General features: G+C 36.7%; 1 protein-coding gene across 8 annotated transcripts in view; it reads right to left on the bottom strand.

Moving 5' to 3' along the window:
* The window catches only part of foxp1b (forkhead box P1b), a 524,891-nt gene that overhangs the window by 55,264 nt on the left and 450,847 nt on the right, over positions 1–18,780 (bottom strand). For all 8 annotated transcript variants that reach the window (XM_059944321.1, XM_059944319.1, XM_059944324.1 and 5 more), the window contains 2 exons: positions 7,896–8,000; positions 1,791–1,878 (listed from right to left, as the gene is read on the bottom strand). In XM_059944321.1, the coding sequence (XP_059800304.1) occupies positions 1,791–1,878; positions 7,896–8,000 (193 nt within the window). The remainder of the gene's footprint in view (positions 1–1,790; positions 1,879–7,895; positions 8,001–18,780) is intronic.

Raw genomic sequence — 18,780 nt, forward strand, 5'->3', positions numbered from 1 at the left:
TCTGTAGATCTCATCCACCTAATCTGCTGGAGCTGACTTTAGACAGGCATGTCCCTATCTCACTGGGGTATGAGACCCATTGGTTACCCTCTCATGGTTTAGCCCACCTGTTGAAGCGGTATACCAGGGCATGGCCACTGTCACTTGCAAACAACTATTTAGATGGACAAGTGACAGCTGAGTATCCGTTAAGGACCAAAGGTAACATTAAAGATGATTGTTGATACCTTCAAATTCTTTGTAGTTCCTAACTTGTTGAAATAGTGAAATCATTTTGTTTTTCACTCACAGCCATTTTTGGCATATCCAAATCTGAAAGCTTAAAACTGGAGTGAGGAAAACAGTTTTGAATTGTCTTACTGCTTATTTCTCAGCAACTATCAGTGACAAAAATTACTGATTTTGAATACAAACAAATGCAATTGACACTATTTTAAAATTGTTTGTTTTAGGCACGGTGTAGTGTCTAACAGCCATGTGACATGCACGTGACCGATGCCAGTTAGAAAATGTTTGGCAACAGCCTCCTGCCCCAATTGTAGCACACTGTCCCAAATAAACAAAGAGAATCTCGGCTATTTTCTTGATTTGTTTTTTTAAGAGTTGTCCTAAATAAGCAGCTGCCATAATTAACCGACAGCCCAATTAATCAGAATCCACTGTGTTTATATTAAAGGATGACTTGAGTTAATTTTTCAAAATAAAAATGGAATTCATTGAGTAGGTACCAAGAAAAAAAATTTTGGTTGGGGAAAATAGCTCAAAGACAGATTGTCTAAGAATTATGTGTGAAAGCAAGAAGAGGAAAGTAGAAAGTAGAAATTTTGCAAATTGCAATCGCTGCTAGATCTGCTGTTAAATTTAAATCTGAAAATCTTAAATTTATAGAGAAAGCAAAAGCAAGGTAAAACAGCTAAGAACTTACTGGTTGGTGGATCATACTATCTTAAGGGAATAAACAGTCTATCCCTTTAATGTTCCCAAGAAGCACATCATCACCTTCAAAGACATCTATGCAATAATTGTAGTTCTTGCCTGTTATATCCACATTCTTGTGAGAGAATTTTTAAAAACTACACCGTAGTGATGGCAACTGAATTTAGAAACTCCAGGTTGCGGTCTACTGCTTTCCTCAAGCTAAACTCTTTAACCCTTATCTTACTTTCATTTTGTTCTGCTACATTTCTAGCTTGGTGATGCACAATTAGGATGCAGGACCAGTTCAATCTACATAGTACAAATGTAAAGCCTATTATAGAATAAGAGAACAGAGTACATAGAACCTATACATTGACACTACAAAAGCTGAAAAAAATCTATATTACTGATACTCAAAAAAGTCACAAAAGAAGCCAAAAAGGTTAAAACCATCTTCTGTGGGAATCCATTGGGATGGGTAACGACTTAAAGAAAGCAGCAAAATATATTGACACAGAAATTTGTGTTCAGTCAGCTCTGCTAATTCACAGTACTCCATGTATACTGTATATGCTGTAGCTTGCTTCTCTAATTTTGTTCCATAGATGACAATGGAACTACATTTTGGAAGCAGTAATCAATTTGAAGTTATTTAGAAATGCAAAAAAAAGACACAAAAATTATTTGTAAGTGGCTAAAGCCTTGCAATCCTATAAAATGTAAGTATTATGGACATATTATTGGGAAGAGAATAAATTACAGTTATGAACATAAATTAAGACATGCTGAATACCTGTTATCTCCAGACATCTGATCATGATAAACCGAAGGTTCTTTGGGTCAATGCATTTCTTTCAGGAAAAAAATGTTACCTGCAGTTCCAGCTGTTGTACAACCTGCATCTGCACTCGACATTGTGCTGTACTTCTATCATCCAGTGCATGTTCATTGTTGAGATGTCTTTGAAGAAATAAAAAAATGGAATTCTTTAGATTATGTTTTTAGAAATGGAAAACAGCAACTGCTGCTTTTGAACACTTCTTCTCTAAAACCCGTGCCTAGTTGTATTATATTTAACACATATTTCAATTGACATTCTAAATTTCAAAAGTGGTGACAATGTCCGTATGATCTACAAAAAAAACAAAAACTGTCAAAATTAGACAAAATTAACATTTTAAAGGGAAGAGGTGGTAAAATTTCTTCTTCCTATGAAAGTACTGTTTTGTAATTCACAAAAATGACAAAAAATGATTTTCTCTCAGAAATGTATGACTGAATATGCATGGCACATAAAGCTTTTGGTGCCATTAAAAAGCAACCAACCTTTTTCTTCACGAAGGTCTCCTTATTTTCTGAGCTTTAACAGTTAATTATGTCATCAAGATAACAGAAATCAAATGAAGCCAGAATGAAGGCAAAGGACAACAAGAATAAGAAAGATGGAATCTGTCACAAGCTTGAATTATGAATATAATTATGCATGATTATTTTATACTGCAAAGATGTTCCCTTTTTCTGCACGTTTATAACTAATCTAAATAAGTACCTTGCAGCAGACAGCATATTTCATGATTTATATAAAATGGTCTAGATAAGGTTCGCATGTGAAGGAAATATGATTGGAGGATTTTATCAGCCTCTGCATGAATTACTGTTTGAAAATGCTTATGCAGTAGCATTTCATTAATCATTTAATCATAATCCTAGCAGGATGTTTGAACTGATTTCACAAATACCCTTTCATTTCACTACTTCATTATGCTCACTAATGGATCCAATATATTATATATATCATAAATTATATCAGATCTTCAATGACCATGTAGGTCACTGTCACTAAGCATGCCTTCATGCTCAGCTCGGCAGTTTAGCAAAATGTCGTTCGTGCTTGTTTTCTGAAATTCATTTCTGTCATTTACTACACATCACAGCAGTGGATAGACCACACCTGGCCACAGTTTTAGTACCATTCCGTTCTGTTCAGGGTTTTTCTCCCATAACCAAGAATGCTCAATAATCCTTTGTGGACTTTGTTACATTAGATGGGTCACTCTCTTCTCATAATGACAGTGTGGGTCACAGTGCATAATTAATAGGAAATGAAATATTCAAATATGCTCTAATGCAAGTCAGTGAAATGTAGTTTAAATAAAAAGGCTATAAAAGTGTGGAATTGACATAAAGTGAGACTATGAATGTTGGCATGTGTCACTTTTTAAACCTTGGATGAAGTGTATGCAAAAGCTTTCCAGTGAAATGGCAGTTGCTAATGCAAACTGCTGCAAAAAATGGACACCTTTCCTGGGACAAAGAGGCTTTCTTACATACAGTCTGTTTATCATTACCTCCAAGAGTTCCCTCATATTTCAACCAAAAAAAAGTTAAACATTAACAAATACTGATAATTACTTCATCTTTCTTTGATCCAGTGGCAGAAGGAACACATTACAAGTCACATTGGTTAGCTTGTATTCCTTAATCAGCTGATAACCGCTAATGAAAATTTACAGCAATATTATTTACAAAGAAAGCAGCCACCCAAGATTATTCTTAACTCGAAGTTGGGATTAAGCTGATATAAAGTGAGGCACGTGAAATGTTCATTATAGTACTGACTGACTTTGTCTTTATTTGTGGAGGGCAGAACTTTTAGGATGCAGGTTGGAGGTATTAGACTGGGTGGGGTAAAATTAGTCAAATCAATATTCACGATCTAACTATTTTCAGCTGTAAAATTGAAACCAATTTACATTATCTGAAACCATTTTTGTAGTGTTGTAATTTTAGGGATCCCTACCTTTGCCAATTAACATTCCAGCTTCTATCTTAACAGGAAAAGCAATTTTAGAGAATTTAAAATTTGCTGTTCTTCAGAAAACCAGTTAAAAATTTCCAGCTATGCATCTGATATATATGCAAAATTGTGGTTGTGTAGAGCTAGGTGGCAGGTTCATTGTGTAATTTAAAGCACTTTATGTATGACTCAAATGTGGTAAAGAAAGAAGGCATCCTACCAGTTTTTACATACAGTCTGTTTGACTGTCAAATTTCAGAATCTACACTCACCAATAACATGTTTCATGTCAAAATTGCAAAATATACATCACTGGTGCATTCCTGTTTGAAAGAAGGACTCTGTTGTTAAAATTCCATCAGAATCTAGTGTCTATTGTAGCTGCGATCTCCTTCCTTAAAATATTTCTTTGACAGAAATTTCCTTATTCTAGACCCATTGCCATGAGTAATATGGTTATTTTATTTTTCTCCATACAATTATACTGTATAACAAGGGACAATTGCAAGGGCAAAATAATGTTTCAGATATCAACAAAATTTCACAAATATGAACAGCGAAATTAAAAAATAAATCTATTATTGATAATGCAACAAGTGCAATAAATTATTTATTAAACTCAATTCAGCTACATGTTTTTTTTTACTGGTGTGAACATGGGTTCATACCCAAAATTAGTTTTGTAAATCAAATTTAAACCACATACATTCAGAGTTTAATTCAGGTCATTTTTCAACTGGGTCCACCGGAATTTCAACTTCTTAAGACTCTTCTGAATCTCAGGAAATTTGATTCTACGGATCTCATCAGAATGAGTGGATTCATGATTTAATGATATGTCGTATTTTTTTCTAATTTCCTCTAACACCATGAAAGGGTACATTCCTCCAATGAAAATGATGTTTTTATTTACACCCCTCACTGCTAATGAAATAATGGATGATAAGTAACCTGTTGAGTTTACAGTATTCTAAGCATTGTTGCCTATGCAAAGGTTTGTAGGCTGGGAAGATCAGCATTTATCCTTCAATAAATACTTAATGATCATTATATCATTGTTGATGGTAGGAACTTGATGTGCACAAATTGATACAACAGTGACTGTACTTCACAGGCACTTTGTTGGCAGTAAAGCATTTTGAGAAATGGTGAAATGGATATGAGAAATATCTAACTTTTAATCTGGTCAAGGGAGAGCTCATATTTTTACTATTTTTATTCCTTTCTGTCTGGATTTCATCATATGTCAGTTGAAAGTATCTATGTACTCTCTTCAATTTTCTACATTTAACTGGATACTAATCAGTAAAGTGAAATATAAAAGATTGAAATGCCCCAAATTAATGGAAGTTTATAGGAACTTTATTTCATTCTATTCAGAAAAGGAATTTTAAAATAGCATGAACAACAACATATGCAAATAAGCATGAAACTACTTTGCTCAATTTTTTTTCATAATTTTCCATTTCCCCCAAAAGAGGCAACATAAGCCTTTCCTTTTGACTTTTGAGAATTACATTTAGTTTTACGAAAGGGAGTTATCAAACAATAGTAAGATCTTCAATTGTTAAGTAGGTTAATGATTATTCCAGTTAAGGTATCACTAGAGGGCACTGTGGTATTTAGGTCACTTTGACCCTTTCAGACCACCTTATCAAAGATTTTAATACTATCAACAACCAGTTAAATATAACCAGCCGAAACACTCAAAAACAATAAATGCTAAAATTGGACTGACATACCAAACTATCAACCATTGTCAATGGACTTGAAGAAACTTAACTGTTTCTGAACAGAACTTAATATTTGAGGTGAGGGCAAATAGTTCTATGCAGATAAGATTTATGTAACTATCCCTTCAAAAACTTGTGAAGAACATAAAATCACAGTGAACAAGTTCATAATTTACAACAGATTTACCTCACCATATGCGTAGTTGTTTAATGTACTATTCTTAAAATTACAAATTACCAAAAGTGCAGATTTTATACACAAGTTTTGAATCCACATGCAGAACATACTCAAATCCAATGGAACACATTAAATAAAAGTTTCTTTGTAATTCAAGGTTTATTTAAATGCTAAGTTTGAATAGTCTAGACAAACAACTGAACTACACCACAGTGAGCTAATAAAAACAAGTTAAAAATTCACTCATAATATGTCTTTCTTTCATTTTCCACAGTTTAATCATAGTCTATTTTATGTGAAATTTTATTAAAGGAAGTTGATGTAAAAATACAACAGTCAAGTGTTAGTAATTTGTTTTTAAGTGCTACATTCCATTCTCTAGAACTGTTTGTATAATGAAGTATTAAAAACAGATGGAATTGTATCACTGTATGAAAAATTACCTAATCTCTTAGTCACTTGAGTATTGAAACTTTCAGTTCCAAACTGTGACAGTGGTCTGATTGCTTAAGTAGATTTTATTTGTGTAATCAGGTAACAAATATTAAATCAGGTATAGAATTTCTTAAGTCAAGGTAGCCTTAATAATTAACAACATTGAACATACTTTATTACTAACAAACCCTTTTGTATAAAGTGCTTAAAATCAGGAATGTTATGGTCATTCAATATTTAAGTTATATATGACATACTCTCACAGTTATGTCATTAAATAAACTGATATAACATATGAATTAGTATTAACATAAACACAACAAATTATGCAGATGCTAAAAATACAAAGCAACTCACATGAATTGCAAGAGGAAGTCAGGTGCCTGCCATCTATGGAAATGAATGAACAATCAACATTTCGGGCTGAGACCCTTTGTCAGGACTGGAAAGACAGGGGGAAGATGACAGAATAAAAGGGTGGAGGGAGGGTTAGGAGGATAGCTAGAAGATGAATGGTAAAGATAAAGGGGTGGAGAGGAAGGGATCTGGTAGGAAAGGAGAGTGGACCATAGGAGAAAGGGAAAGAGGTGACCCAGGAGGAGGTGACAGGCAGGTAAGAAGAGGTAAGGGGCCAGAGTGGGGATTAGAAGAAGAGGGGAGGGGGATTGAAAATTTTTTAACTGGAAGAAGAAATCAATATTAATGCCATCAGATCGGCGGGTACCCAAATGGTGGCCTGGTAGCTTCTCCACCTTGAGGGTGGCCTTATCATGGCACAAGAGGGGGTTATGGACCTACATCTCTGATTCCCATTCCCCTTTGTGACATGTGGGTCCTCACCCTCCTCTTGTGCCACGATGAGGCCACTCTCAGGATAGAGGGGCAACACCTTATGTTCTATCTATGTAGTTTCCACCCTAATGGCATGAATATCGATTTCTCCTTCTCCCGTCCCTTTTTCTATTCCTCACTCCAGCCCCTTACCTGTTCTCACCTGCTCCAGGTCCCTTCCTCCTTTGCTTTCTCCTATAGTCCTCTCTCTTCTCCTAACAGATTCCTTTCTCTCCAGCCCTTTACCTTTCCTACCCTCCTGGCTTCACCAATAATCTTTTGGCTATTCCTTCCCTACCCCCGCCTTTTATTCTGGCATCTTTCTCTTTCCTTTCCAGTCCTGAAGAAGGGTCTCGGCCCAAAACATCAACTGTTTATTCACTTCTATATACGCTGCCTGACCTGCTGAGTTCTGCCCGCATTTTGTGCGTGTTGCTTAGTATTGAGCTTTTTTTGAATTGACGTATTGAAGTTCATATCTGCATTCCTATGAAGAAATGGTTTTCAAACAATGCTGATTATCATACAGGATACGAGTACCTACTGGCACTATATCGATTAACACTAACTAGAATAAAAGTTGGCCAATTATCTTTGACAGTTAATTAATAACCAGGGGTTTATGAACCAGCATCAAAACTAGGCTTGAAAGTATGCATATAGTGCAGAGAGATTTCTTTTATTCTTCTTTTTATTGCATTTTTGGCAACTGTACACTTTTTGGTACACTCATATGGTAACGAAGATAGGTATGTATCAATACAGATGCATAAAGCAATGGCATAACCTATTTTACTTTCTCTCTCTTTCCTCATTGCATTTTATCCTCAACTCTGCCAAAATATTATACCATAAACCTTACTTTGACCACCAATATTACTTAGCCATTCTGCACCTTAAGAAAGCAGTCTACAACAACTGTAAACATTCAAGATGCAGTTTGGTTTGGAGAACTGCATTAATCTACTAGATAAGTATGAAAGAAAAATAAAACTGAGCTTACTTTAGAAATTGTCCAAAGTCCTCACAGACTGCCTCACATCCTGGCCATTTACACACACCGTGACCATATAATGGATGGTTGCACCCGTGCTCTTCATGGGATAGGCTGAAACAAAAATCTACAATTATACATAATATTAAAATGAAGCCTCTGCAGCAAGTTATAAGGGGTATGGCATTAAAAACTGGTCTACACAAGATCCTGACACATATGTATGATGAATTAGTTAGACATTTATATGGATTCTAAGTTGATGTGTAAGCAACATGGCTTACTGAAAAGCTTTATGAAAAGGATCCTTGCATCACAACAACTGCATGATTGAACATGTATTAAGAGACAAAAAAGGAGAGTGTGGTCTCGTCTCTTTTGAACAATTAAGATTACTGTGAAGTTGAAACAATAAATTTATTTTGGAAAGATCTGAAATGGAAATTGATTTTTTTTAATGCAAGGGGAAATTACTTGCATTCTTTGCATAGACGTAATAGAGAGGAAACAAATCTTTAATGCTGGGTAAGTGCTTAATAAAGCAAACATATACATATCAATAAAATTCAAGCTTCACTGAAGCCTCTTACACATGGTTAAAGTGCAATCTTTTTTTAGTTTGTGACAATATTTACTGTAAAGGCAATAAAACCAGGAAGCAAATTTTCACTGTTAAAAATTAAATGTATACAAAGATAACAAGACTGCATAGCATTTGGAATTACTCTAAATTCAGCAAACAATTAAATAGAATTGTCCAGAGATTCATTAATAAATATGGCATGTTGCTTTGTCAGTGTACTTTCAAGGTTCATTGCAATGACTGCAACAGAATTAACTTTGGAAGCAGAGTGCAATGAACTCAATGATCAGTGCATTGCCAAGTGCAGAAATATTTCTAGTGAAATACCTGTTATATTTTAAACATTCATGCTTTAAATGGTTACATTATTCATTTTTTCCAGCGATAAATGACAATAAACAACAACACTAAACAACTGATGGCTTGGTAGCATGTCACTTTTAGTTCATGTATTAGTATACATTAATAACTTAACCAGTCTACTAAAATTTTAATAAGTCTATCTTTGATGGTTGTAGGTTGAGGGATATGGAAAACATGAGAGGAAGTCCAGTAGAAACTCAGTGTCAACAAGACCATGGAGTTGACTTCAGGAGCAGGAAACCAGAGGTCCACGAGCCAGTCATCATCAGGAGGTCAGAAGTGGACAGGATCCGCAACTTCAAATTCCTTCGTATTGTCATTTCAGAGGATCTATCCTGGCTCCAGCATGTTAAGTGCCATTACAAAGAAAGCATGGCATTGCCTGTACTTTCTTAGATGCTGCTAAGATTTGGCACGTCATCTAAAACTTCGACAAATTCTATAGATGTGTGGTGGAGAGTATTTCGACTGGTTGCATCAGGCCTGGTCTGGAAACACTAATGTCCCTATATTGAAAAAGCCTACAAAATGTAGTGGATACAGTCCAGTCCATCATGGGTAAAGCCTTCTTTAACACTGAGCACATTTACACAGAGCATTGTTGCAGGAAAGCAGCAACCATCTTCAACTATCCAGGCCATGCTCTCTTCTTGCTGCTGCCATCAAGAAGGTGGTACAGGAGCCTCAGGATCAATGCTACCAGGTTCAGAAACAGTCATTACCCCTCAACCATCAGGTTCTTGAACCAGAGGGGATAACCTCATTTGCCCATTACTGAACTGTTCCCATAACCTATGGGACCACGTTCAAGAATTCTTCATCTAATGTTCTCCATATTTATTGTTTGTTTGTTTGTTAATTGTGACTTCTTTTTCTCTCTTTCTTTTTGTATTTGCACAGTTTCTGGGGGTTTGTTTTGCACATTGTTTGTCCATCCTGTTGGGTGTGGTCTTTCATTGAATCTATTGTGTTTCTTGTACTTACTGTGAATGCCTGCAAGAAAATGAATCTCAGAGTTGTATATGGTAACATACATGTTCTTGGACAATAAATTTATTTCGAAGTTTTGAGAAACGTGTCCATCTTTCAGTGGAATGCAAACTTAAAAGAAATACAATCATGAAATCATAATACATGAACTTATCTTAAGAAATATGATGGTGTGGAATGAAGTGAAACCATGAAAAAAAGCAGTGGCGAGCTAAAAGTTAGCACTGGTCTAAAAATGAATTTCTCCTTTTGATTTAGAATTAAGTACATATAGCTAATTTCCAGTTATAACAAGCCTGAAAGGAGAATCTGACTTCACTTGGCAAGGCATGGTTGATCCAGGTCATTTGGTGAACAGTCAGACGCTATCTTCTGAACAACAGTGTATTTATCCCCATCCCCTGGTATTCATTACAATGCCAACAGGAATTTCATTATTAAATATCTCACAAGTATACTTGAAGTATCTTGTAGACAAGCTTTGATATACCATGAAATATTCTACAAAAATTAAGTAAAATAGATCGCAGGAATTTAACTTTCATATTCAAGCATTAAATTCAACTGATCCCCTTGAAAGGTATATATGCAATGACACCACTACAGCCTACAGTTAATCAGGTTGGATTGTTGTTATCATTCACCTTTTTACGGAGTTTCATCATGCTGAGTATTTCTTCTAGTCAAGTACATGAAATCCTCCCAAGATGCAACCAATGATAAATATTGATCTGATGCTAATTTTGCCAGAGGCAATGAAAATTATCTGTCTATTTTTTTATTTATTTTCTGAACATAAACCTGGCTAATCCTTACACTTCTACAGTCAAGACTGAAATTGAGAACTCAATGCATACACTATTTATTACAATCTGTGACTAACCTGTTGCATTACTGCATATTTAGAGTCTCAATACCATGCTAACTTAATAACATGCTTCAATATTATGAGAACCTCTCTGTATAGCAATTCACCAGCTGTGAATTTCACATCTATGTACACAGGCTTGTATTGTTGGACTGACCTAATAGCTCTCTGAATATGATCAAATAGTATTTAAAAAGAGGCATCCAAATGCACTCCAATTAGCAGCTTTTAAGTCTGAATTACCACTTTATTATTGATTAAATTTTCCAAAGAATGTAAATATTTTAAACCTAAAAAAGATCTGATTTTGTTCTAAATGAAAGAAAGTGAGTCAGAAACACTGGAGGGCCAAAAAGACATACTGATTATTTAAAAGTGTGGGTAGGTACAGATTACAATAAAATTGCTGATAGAATATACACATATAAAATGGGACATAAAAGTGCATAAAACTTGTGCTACACCTGATTATATCATGGAGTCCTCTTCAGCTTACACTGGCTGATTTACGTACAACCCATGTATATGAACAAATATTTAGGACACTGGTGATATGGATTTGCCAAGTGCAATAGGGCTGCAAACATCTTATACCAAACAGTTTACAGAATGAAGCCCTGTTATTAACTGGGAAGGAGCTTATTGAGTTCAGTTCTGGATATAATGGCATAAGTACATGTGTAGTTCAGAATAGTTAAAACAATATTAGACTCCTTGGAGTACACAAGGTATGGTTATACCCCTGAAATATAGGAAAATTAATTTGATCAGAACTTTCAAGAGATCATGGAAAACTGATTGGATAGGTAAAAGACAGAATGTTTCTGCTATTTAAAGAGAACAGGCCTTTCCATATTCCAAAAAGCTAAGAGACATATTTTAAGTGTGACACTAAGAAAAGCTTCCATAGGTCTTTCAGGAGAGATGGTCATTTAGAACTTGTATAAACAAACAAAAGCTGATGCTTGATTATGGTTAAATATGACACTGATCCAATTTTGTTAACCAACATTATTAAGCAGTATTGGGGAAAGTTGTGCGAGTTACAGATGACTCACAATCTTATTGAGCAATAATACCAGCTTGTTGATGAGAATGGCCTAATCCCTTTCCCATTATCTTGCTGAATGTTTTCGCATTTTATAAGAAAATAACATGACGGCGACTAAAAATGAACAAAAACTGTCTAATATTTTATCTGCCTTTCAATCTTCATGTATTTTCGCATGATGCTCATCTAATTCTAAAGGTGGGAAAGACACTTTAAGAGAGAGGAACCCAGTAAGGCTTATGATACTGCTCAATTTGCATTGATTTCCTCACAGAAAGTTCGCAGCTTTGAGGTTCTGGAACAGCTAACTATCTCTTGTGCACTTTTGTGCTAAGTACTGATGACATTCCCATCACAGAGCACCCACTGGTGCAGGTGACAGCTGCTGTAGAGACATAGAAGGAAACCAAATGAAGTCTTGCTGCTTCTACACAATTTCACACAGATTCCGGATAAAACTGCTTAAAAGACACTTAAGAACGCACTTCTCTTCCTTACACGAGCAGAAACAACCCTTCCCCCTCCCCCACACATATCACTTCCTTGTGAGGAGCAAAAAATTGGCTCCAATCACAGAATCGGTCTGATAAGTTCTGAATAGCTCCAGGTTTGGAAGTTGAACAAACAGTACTGCAGTCTGACTTCCAGAATGCTGCACTAGCCAGTCTCATGAACAATGACTTGGTGTGCACATTCAAAATACTAATTATCCTTAAGTGTACAGGTGTCAATTCTCCTTTCAGTATAGCCTTTCAGGCAGCATGCTCTCCCATACGCCTCCAGCCTGTCACTCCAAATGATCTGCTCACTTGCAATGATTTTGTTATAAGCAATTTTCAATACACTAATAGAGTTCAGATGCAAACGCATTTAATACAAATGTCTGTGTAGAGTTAAGTTGTACAGTTTGGGAGATACTAGTTCGTTGCATACCCTGCCATGTCACACTTTGGAAAGATCGGCAATGTCATATGTGATCCATAAGTATACTCAAGGTTGATAGTGAATAGACACTGAGTGTATGTTCCCATGTAAAACTACAGTATAATGTGCTGTGTAGTTGCCAAATTATTCTAGCAATGACTGCCAATGCTCCCTAATCCAAAGTTGATTGCTGTCTCATAATTCTCCTTCATTTGTCTGTCTTTCACTGCTTAAAGAAGGACCACACAGTGAGGATGAAATATCTGCCCTGCAGTTTTCCTTCCTTCCTAACAAGTCTAAGTTATATAAGGGATTGACAAAAGTTGGATTAGGGATGAAGGGTGATTGATTATGCAGAAAATTGATCACAGCCAATTGCTATGAGCAGAGTGAAATAGCTTATTTAACCACAGATGCTTCATTAGTTCTTCCCTATTGTCGACCTTGAAATAGTCAAGTGGCATAATTGCTTAAAATGAACCTCAACCGAGTTTCATTGAAGTGATCTATTACTAGTATATTGTGGACTTTATTGTCTTTAAGCTTAGGCATTCAATTCTTTTCCCTACCCAGTGAATACATTTCCAAATCTATTTCTTCTTATGTGCATTTATTGCTGTGGCCACAATACAGATTAGACACCACTGATAAACAGGCACTCTAAGCCTTCAGACTGTTTTCACCTCCAGAGCAGAGGATATCCAAAGTGTAATTACAGCAGGAACATTAAGTAAGGGTTCTTCATAAGGCAAGACAGAGATTCTGTAACAAACCATTAAATTATAAGCTTTGTGAATTGTTTATTGAGGTGCTACATTTCAGTATAGTTAATCATGTTGGTGTTATGTATTGCAGGAGAGGGTTGCTTGTTGTGCACTGGAGACTCTAATGTTCTAGGCACTAAATGAAAATACGTTTTCGGACGTCTGGTGTGACAAGAGCTTGCTTCTTTTGCTCAGCTGGGAGATGAAGCTGTAGATGCTCAACAAGAATGACATGCTGCTAGCTACCTTCTTCCTCCTGCTCTTACTGCGCTGACTGTGTGACGCTTGTCCTTTGGGCTGCAGGGCTCCATGCTCCTTTGCTTCTGACACTGGCTGCTGTTTTCAGTTGGCAAGGTTGCACAGTATGCAGCACAGAGTGAAGCTTAAACATGAGAGATTCTGCAGATGCTGGGAACCTGAAGCACACACAATGCTGGAGGAATTCAGCAGGTCACGCAGCATTGATGGAAGTGAATAAACAGGCTCTTTCAGGCCGAGGCCCTTCTGCAGGATTGGAAAGGAAGGGGGAAGATGTCAGAATAAAAAGATGGGGGCAGTGGGGAATGGAGGGGAAGTAGAATAGCAGAAGGTGATAGGTGAAACCAGGCTGGTAGGAAAGGTAAAGGGGCTTCTGATAGGAATCTGAGGACAGTGGACCATAGGAGAAAAGGGAGAAGGAGGTGACAGGCAAGTGAGAAGAGGTAAAGGGCCAGAGAGAGGAACAGAAGGGAGGGGGAAGGAATTTTTTTTACTGGAAGAAGAAATCAATATTTATGCCATCAGGTTGGAGGCTACACAGATGGAATACAAGGTGCTGCTCCTCCACCCAGATGATGGCCTCATCATGGCACAAAGAGGCCATGGACTGACATGTTAGGATGGCAATAGGAATGGAAGTCAGAATTAAAATATTTGGCTGCCAGGTATTTCCACTTTTGGCAAATGGAGCAAAGGTGTTCAACAAGTTTACTTCAGGTCTCACTAATGCAGAGGAGGGTACATCGGGAGCTCCAGTAAGTTTGCCAGTGAAGGGTTGCCTCAACTGGAAGGACTGTTTGGGGCCCTGCATGGAGGTGAGGGAGGAGCTAAATGGGCAGGTGTAGCACTTTGGCTGCTTGCAGGAATAAGTGCCAGAAGGGAGATTAGTGGGACGAACGGACAAGGGAATCACAGAGGAAGCAATCCCTGTGTAATGTGGGGGTGGGGGGGGGGGGGGGGGAAGGGAGGTAAAGATATGTTAGCTGAGTGAACCTTGCACATTTCCTTCCCACTGTGTTGATGCAGGCATGTAATCTAGGGAGAATCATGGCATTTTACACTGTAGATCTTGATACACTGGTGGCTTTTATTATATCTGTGCTTTGCTGCTGTAATTGGAAAGCTCACCAGTATGATGTGCTGTGGAAGCATGGGATCCATTTGTCAGGACAGTACCCGTCACTGAAAGAGGTGTCAGCATTGAAGACTCACTCAGGATGAAGAAATCAGGTGTTTTTACTAGAAGTATAGCATTCACCATCAGGATGTCAGGACTTCTTGTGATACACAAGAGCCTCTAAAGAAAGGGCAAAGAATCCTCCCAATTACTTACAAGATTTGAGTTGTTCAGAAAAGCCCACGTGGGTATATATTCAGAGTCAATGCCTGAAAGGAGTATTTTCTTTGTGAACACATTCGCTGGGTCTCCTCTCTGATGCAGTGGCAAAGAACAGACTGGGAAACATGACAGATTCATTGTGCCCAATTGGAATGACCTTGTGGTAAGGAAGAGTCAATATGACATGAAGTCCTATGGACAAGCAGTCCAGGTATGATAGCATGGATGAAGTTTTTCATATTTCTGATTAATGGCAACAGAGAAAAATCTAGGCCTGCAAAACACGCTGCCCATAGGAGAGGTCCAGATAAAATGTGGTGTCTCGTGAAGGTTCATCTCCTACCTTAAGGTTCCCAACCACTTAGGGAGCATAACCATATTCCACTCTAATACCAACGGGAGTGCAACTGTTGCAACTAACAAATGAAAAACTGAGCATCTAACTGCTTAAAAAATAAATCTGTTAGTTGTAAAGCTGTCCAGTTGTGCATCCCAATGCCAGGCAAGTGTCCCTTTAAAAAGGAAGAAGAGCAACAATTGGACATGATATGCTTCTGGTTTAAGTGAAACTATTCCATGGTATTTCGTAGTGTTTTGAATTCCAATTTATGCCTTTTCAAGCATGATGTGAATAGTGACCATTATCAGCTGTGCATCTTATGCAGGGAAAGGTTAGTCTAACACAATTGTGTGACTGATACCGTTTCAATTTTAGCCAGAAATGATGAACACAAAAATCAAAACTGGACTGCTTAGCAAAGGGGGGAAAAAAAGGAAGAGTTACTTGATTAATTTCTAGGCAATATTAGCTTTAAGATGCAGCCTAATTCAAAATTTTAGATGGTTAGAGAAACGTTGAATTGATTGCAATTTAAATATTTATGTGCTTATTAAATAGGATAGCATATGAATATAATATGGTATTAATGTTGTACTCTGTAGCTCAATCAAGACACCAGTCCCAAATTCTGTTAGTCAGTGGTTGGGAAGGCACCTAGGCTAGAATTTGATCACACTTTATTATAATGCTTAGTTTTCTCATTTACCCACATCCTTTTTGTGAAGTTATTTTATCTTTCGGGTGGCTGAGATAGATTTGAGTATCATCTCAAACTTCAAAACAAAATGATAATGATTGAAATGTTTGCCAGGGATTATTATTTCAAACTGCATTTTAGAAATGCTTTTCTGTATATTGTAAAATAATGTAACCTTGGGCTTACTCAAATAATTACTTATACCTCAAGTTACTCTTCAGAGAGTTGCTCCCAGTACTTACTGATGAACTCAGCACTGCAGTACTACTGCATGACCGTACAGTAGAAGAACTATGTATTATTTACGTGAGAGAAAATGTATCATAAAGTCAAAGATGACGAATGATACCTATGCAACCTGACATGGCATAAATACCAAAATCATAGCTCCTCCAAAAGGTGAGAATTTAACAGTAAAAAGCACAGTCAAAACTTACATCCTTAAATAGCTTTGGTCCAAAACTTAAACATCTGCAGTTTCATTTCTTTTCTTACAAGAACACTTGCTGATTTACCTGAGGTTGGAAGAGCTTCCATCTCCACATACATTTTATGATCATTAGTGTAGTTTCTTTGAGGCAGACCTGCTACTGCAAAATGTTTCATTTCTGATTTTAGGTTTGCAGTAATCTAACTATGTTACAGTGATCTAATATAACGTTATATGTTAAGACATCATCAGTCATCTGCTATGGATTGGTCATCATAATTTTAAGCAAACCATCCGGCAGTTGTCCTGATGAAGGGTCTTGGCCCAAAATGTTAAATGTTTATTCTCCTCCATAGATGCTACCTGACCTGCATTTTGTGTGTTGCTCAGAAGTCATTAATATGTAAGCCAAACACTAAAGCTCCCTTATGAAATAGGTGTAATAAAACCCAGTATTTGTTAAGTACTTTACAATTTAGCAGTTTACAACAGGCAGAAATCTTCCACACAAACATACATCAGTTCAAATGAAAAGGAAACAACTTCCCCTTGAATTTCTGACTTGCAAGGAACCATATGTTAAAAGTTCTTAATGAATTCACCACGGTAACAAAGAAGGCATTACAACTTGAGGCATATCCCACTGCTAATGATTACCAATCCAACTTTCATTCAATTTTACATTTTGAAATTACTGCCATAATTTTAATTTAACATCTAACCAGTATTAATTATGATACTAAATTTCCTCAGGGATGCTTATTTTAACATAACTCCTATAAAACGTCAATGGAAATAAGGTAACTGGCCATTGGACTCTTCCTCTTGGAGTGCCTAGAGTTTATCAGCAGCGGTAAGAAAAAGAGATCAAAAGAAATACAGTAGATTCCAGTTAATTGGACTATTGGTTAATTGGGGCATACACTTATTTCGGACAACTCTTAGTGAACAAAAACTAATCAAGAAAATAGCCAGGATCCCTTTCTTTTATTTGGGACACCATGCCACTTAATTGGGAAATTAAGCATTTTAAGGTATTGGGAATCATCTTGAACATTACAATGAAAATGAAATATTTGGAGGATGCAGTTGTTGAAAGCATTGTATGAAGGCGGTCCATTATCTGCACTAGGTGTCTTCACTGATTTTGTTCATTTACAGGTAATCAAAAGTACATGCAGCATGCACTGGATGAATTCCTCCATCGACAACAATAAGGAAACAATAGTTTTATAGTACTGTAGTAGTATTAGTAGTGCTCTAATTTGTTCTGTATTTCATTTAAGAAAATAATTTTTTCCACAGTTAAATGGTAATTGTAATTTTTATACCTGTTTAACTATTTCCATCAAACTTCAGCAAATTGGGGCAGCCACTTAATTGGGCTAAAATATATTGGTCCCAATATGTCCTGATTAACTGGATTCCACTGTATATTGTTCATGTTGCACTCATGACTGCTCAGTGCCTCAAATGCTATAAGCTGTAGGGATGCCTTCACTCGGAGAACACTTGCTCACTGTGTTCACAGCTGATCAGGTGGCAGGCAGTATGATAAAAAGAGCAAAAGCTCAATAACACTATAAGTTCTGTCTTACAATCATACTGTTTGATGAACTTTGCCTATTTAACTTGGAGGAATGTACAGACAAGAATTCTATAGTTTGCTCACTTTAAGGTGCTCTAGTCGATACTAACCATGCTATTGTCTGCTTTAGTGCCTAGCAAGACTTCCAATCAACTAAAAGTTACCCTGCACCTCTTCAAGGCAAGTGTCTGGTGGAATACAATTTAAAGGTGACTGTGATCTAGTACAAGACATAGCATAACATGGGGATAAATAGGGGTTAGCATTGGAGGCATTAATCAACAGAGAGAAAGCACTGTTCTCTTTCTACATGGAGATGAACATCTTCACAATGTCCTCCTTGCTCAACTCACAAACATCACCAGTCAGGTCTGAAACCTGCATTCATATTTCAAGTATACACTCAAACATGCATCACTATTCCAAATTAACAACAATTTATTACGCAGATTGCATACATTGTCTGCAAATCAATTAGGATAGGTACGTCAGCCAGATAGCAGGTGCAAACCTCTAATACACTTGCTTCTCCTTTCCATGACCAGATGGCACTTAAAAAGAATGAGCAGAGAAAGGCTCTTGTGTTACCTTACCACTGAAGAGAGCACTCAACATGACTGGTACAGATTTGTCCCTTTAATATGACAATTTATTAATTCACATTTTTTTTGTGTGGCACTGCATAGTACAGCTACCTCA

Source organism: Hypanus sabinus, chromosome 19 (genome assembly GCF_030144855.1).
Source record: "Hypanus sabinus isolate sHypSab1 chromosome 19, sHypSab1.hap1, whole genome shotgun sequence".
Taxonomy (NCBI): Eukaryota; Metazoa; Chordata; class Chondrichthyes; order Myliobatiformes; family Dasyatidae; genus Hypanus; species Hypanus sabinus.